Source organism: Onychomys torridus, unplaced genomic scaffold (genome assembly GCF_903995425.1).
Source record: "Onychomys torridus unplaced genomic scaffold, mOncTor1.1, whole genome shotgun sequence".
Taxonomy (NCBI): Eukaryota; Metazoa; Chordata; class Mammalia; order Rodentia; family Cricetidae; genus Onychomys; species Onychomys torridus.
Window position 1 is genome coordinate 706,526 of NW_023412870.1, and position 3,316 is coordinate 709,841.

At 38.5% G+C, this 3,316-nt stretch overlaps 1 protein-coding gene across 1 annotated transcript; it reads left to right on the top strand.

The window, feature by feature from the left end:
- The first annotated feature begins 2,046 nt into the window (after positions 1 to 2,046).
- Positions 2,047 to 3,009, top strand: LOC118576035 (olfactory receptor 14J1-like). The gene is given in 1 exon segment (XM_036176441.1): positions 2,047 to 3,009. A coding segment is annotated over 1 exon segment (963 nt).
- Positions 3,010 to 3,316: the final 307 nt, after the last annotated feature.

Consider the following 3,316-nt stretch of genomic DNA (forward strand, 5'->3'; position numbering starts at 1 on the left):
CTCAAAATTCTACCCTTTGAACAGTGTTTACCTGAGACCAAGCCTGGAGGAACAGCATGTCCCCTGGTGCCTGGGCAGCTTCAGGTACCATGGGCTTAATAAGGAGTTAAAGCATCCTTTGCTTCATACTCAGTTTTGTATGAGAGCACCTTAGGCCTTTCCTTACATGAAAATCTCACAGTTAGATTCTGGAACAAAGAATCTCAAGATCCAGTGAATCCAAGAATCTCAAGAATCCAGTGAAATTTGTTCCCACTGACTAAGGTCAACATTGGTAAGTGAAACTTCTCCAAGTTCTATATAATTCACTTGACATTTAAGTAGCACACATGAGCATCCATGTCAGTTATCACAGAATGATTTCTAATAAGACTTATAATTTCCTTTCCCAAAGAATAGTTTGAATAGGCTGAAAAATACATACAAGAAGTGAGTCTACAAAAAAACATGAATTATAGTCACCTCAGTGTATACAGTATGGACTACCTTACATGAACACTTCCTGAGCTGTCTGTTAAGCTCAGAAAAAATTTTTAACCAGGGAATTAACGTGACTGTCCTAAAATTATCAAATATTTTCCAAGCAAAGTGGAAGGAGTCTGAGAGGAAGAATTGTCAGGAAATGGAAATGTTAAGATATAGTTTAAGAAAAAAAAAACCAGCATAGCCTTAACATATGATTGGCTCCTTGAGAGTAATCTAAGAAACCATCATTATTAGACACAAGGATTGCAAGAGTTGGGTAAGTTACAATGAGAGAAGAATTGGACAGTCAGTGAGGGAACATGCTGGGGAAGATAATGTTTGGCATGATAAAGTGTGAAGTTAAGAAAGTCATTGTGATTTGCTTCACAGATCAGCCCAGCACAACACGGAAGTATGACTGGAATTGCATAAAATTGAGGAATGAAACTGCCAAAGATGAAAGACTCATCTGTAAAGTAACAAGAGGTAATAACTGAAGAAATGATTAGCAGATAAAAGTTTAATGTTTTTTGAATGTGAAGATGAAAGACATGTGAGAGGGAGATGAAGCTGACCCAGTTGGAGGTAGCTAAGTGTGAATCAGAACATGAAGCTCTGAACAGGAGCAAAGCAGCAGGAGAAAGGAAATTGTAGGAAAATAATGGAACACAGACACGCTCATTCTATAAATGAAGGAGGTAAAATATTTATCTATATTTAATACAGAGATACACATATACACAGCACACCACAGTGATCAATATGAGTGGCTCACTGAGAGAGAGAGAGAGAGAGAGAGAGAGAGAGAGAGAGAGAGAATGCCATACTGTCACAAAGCAGTTGCTGAGATGGAATTACAGATGGGCACAGATGTAGACACTGACTGAGGAAAGAGAAAAGCTAAAGAGAATTTTGTTCCTGTGCAGATTGAAAAAGGAGAAACAACACATAACTGCCTGTGTTTTCTCACTGAAGTGACTGATATCTTTACTCCATTTATTCTGGCTTATTCCTAATCATTTATAGGTTGTACCAGTAACTAAATTTTTTATAGTTATCAGAGGAGGCTGCAGTGTATTATTATTATTATCATCATTATTATTATCATTTCTTTTTTTTGAGATGGAGTTTGTATTTGTAACAGTCCTGGCTGTCTTGGAACTCACTTTGGTAGACCAGGCTGGCCTCGAACTCACAGAGATCTGCCTGCCTCTATCTTCCAAGTACTGGGATTAAAGGTGTATACCACCACAGCATGACTAATTATTGTTTAATGCAGTGTATGATTTTGATGCTAAGGTACCATGTATAAAACATGAAGCTATTATATTGACCTCATTCTCACTGGTTTTATTGAAGTAAAACTATTTCCATCATCATTTCATTCAGTTTTTCTAATTTTGACAATTCAGGTTCTATTCCAGAAAATCCTCATGTCTTGTTGATCCAAAAACTTGCTAAATATTTGTCAGACGTGAGTGTTAACTAATCCCAGGGATGACAAGCTCTTCTTGCTGTCAGTAGTTTAATTTCATCTTTTCCTTAAATAGAGCCAAACTTTGAGTCTCCAGGGTGACCAGAATGAATGTGAGCTCCAAGACTGGATTCCTCCTCATGGGGTTCTCTGATGAGCGTAAGCTTCAGATTTTACATGCAGTGCTCTTTTTGATAACATACCTGCTGGCCATTATGGGCAATCTGCTCATTATCACTATCATCACTTTGGACCATCGTCTGCATTCTCCCATGTACTACTTCTTGAAGCACCTCTCTCTTTTGGACCTCTGCTTCATCTCTGTTACTGTCCCCCAATCCATTGCAAACTCACTCATGAACAATGGTTTCATTTCCCTTGGTCAGTGTATGCTTCAGGTTTTCTTCTTCATAGCTCTGGCATCATCAGAAGTAGCTATCCTCACAGTGATGTCTTATGACCGATATGTTGCCATTTGTCGGCCACTGCAGTATGAGACAATTATGGATCCCCGTGCCTGCAAGCGTGCAGTGATAGCTGTGTGGATGGCAGGTGGCCTGTCTGGGCTCATACACACAGGTGTTAACTTCTCAATTCCTCTTTGTGGGCAGAGAATTATTCACCAGTTCTTCTGAGACATTCCCCAAATGCTAAAAGTAGCCTGTTCTTATGAATTCATTAATGAGATCGCAGTGGCCGCATTCACAACATCCACAGCCTTTGTCTGTTTGATCTCCATTGTGTTCTCCTATATTCAGATCTTCTCAACTGTGATGAGAATTCCATCATCTGATGGTCGGACTAAGGTATTCTCCACCTGCCTACCACACTTGTTTGTAGTTACCTTCTTTCTCTCAGCTGCAGGCTTTGAGTTTCTAAGACCGCCTTCAGATTCCCTGTCAGCTATGGACCTCACATTCTCCATATTCTACACTGTAATACCTCCAACACTCAATCCAGTCATCTACAGCTTGAGAAATGAAGCCATGAAAGCAGCTCTGAGGAAAGTGTTGTCGAGAGAAGAATTTTCTCAAAGAATGGTATGTTTAAAAGCTATATTCAAACTCTAAAGAGACAACAAATTATGAGACATTGCTACTATGTTCTAGATTAGAGAAGAGATTAATTAGATTTCTTCTAGGATTCTGTTTCAATGTTCCTCTTATATATGTCCTTCTCAGAAATAATTCTATCAAATGAAAGATGATTGACCAGTGAGGATATGTATGACCTTCCTTCTTTCCTCCAATTCCAATATTATTTTAAATAATCTTTTAGGGGTTCCCAGGAAATAAGAGGGAAAGAAGAGTTAGTGGTGACATGATCAAATGTAAAGTTAATTTTAATAAATACATTTCAGACTGCCATTAGGTAAAA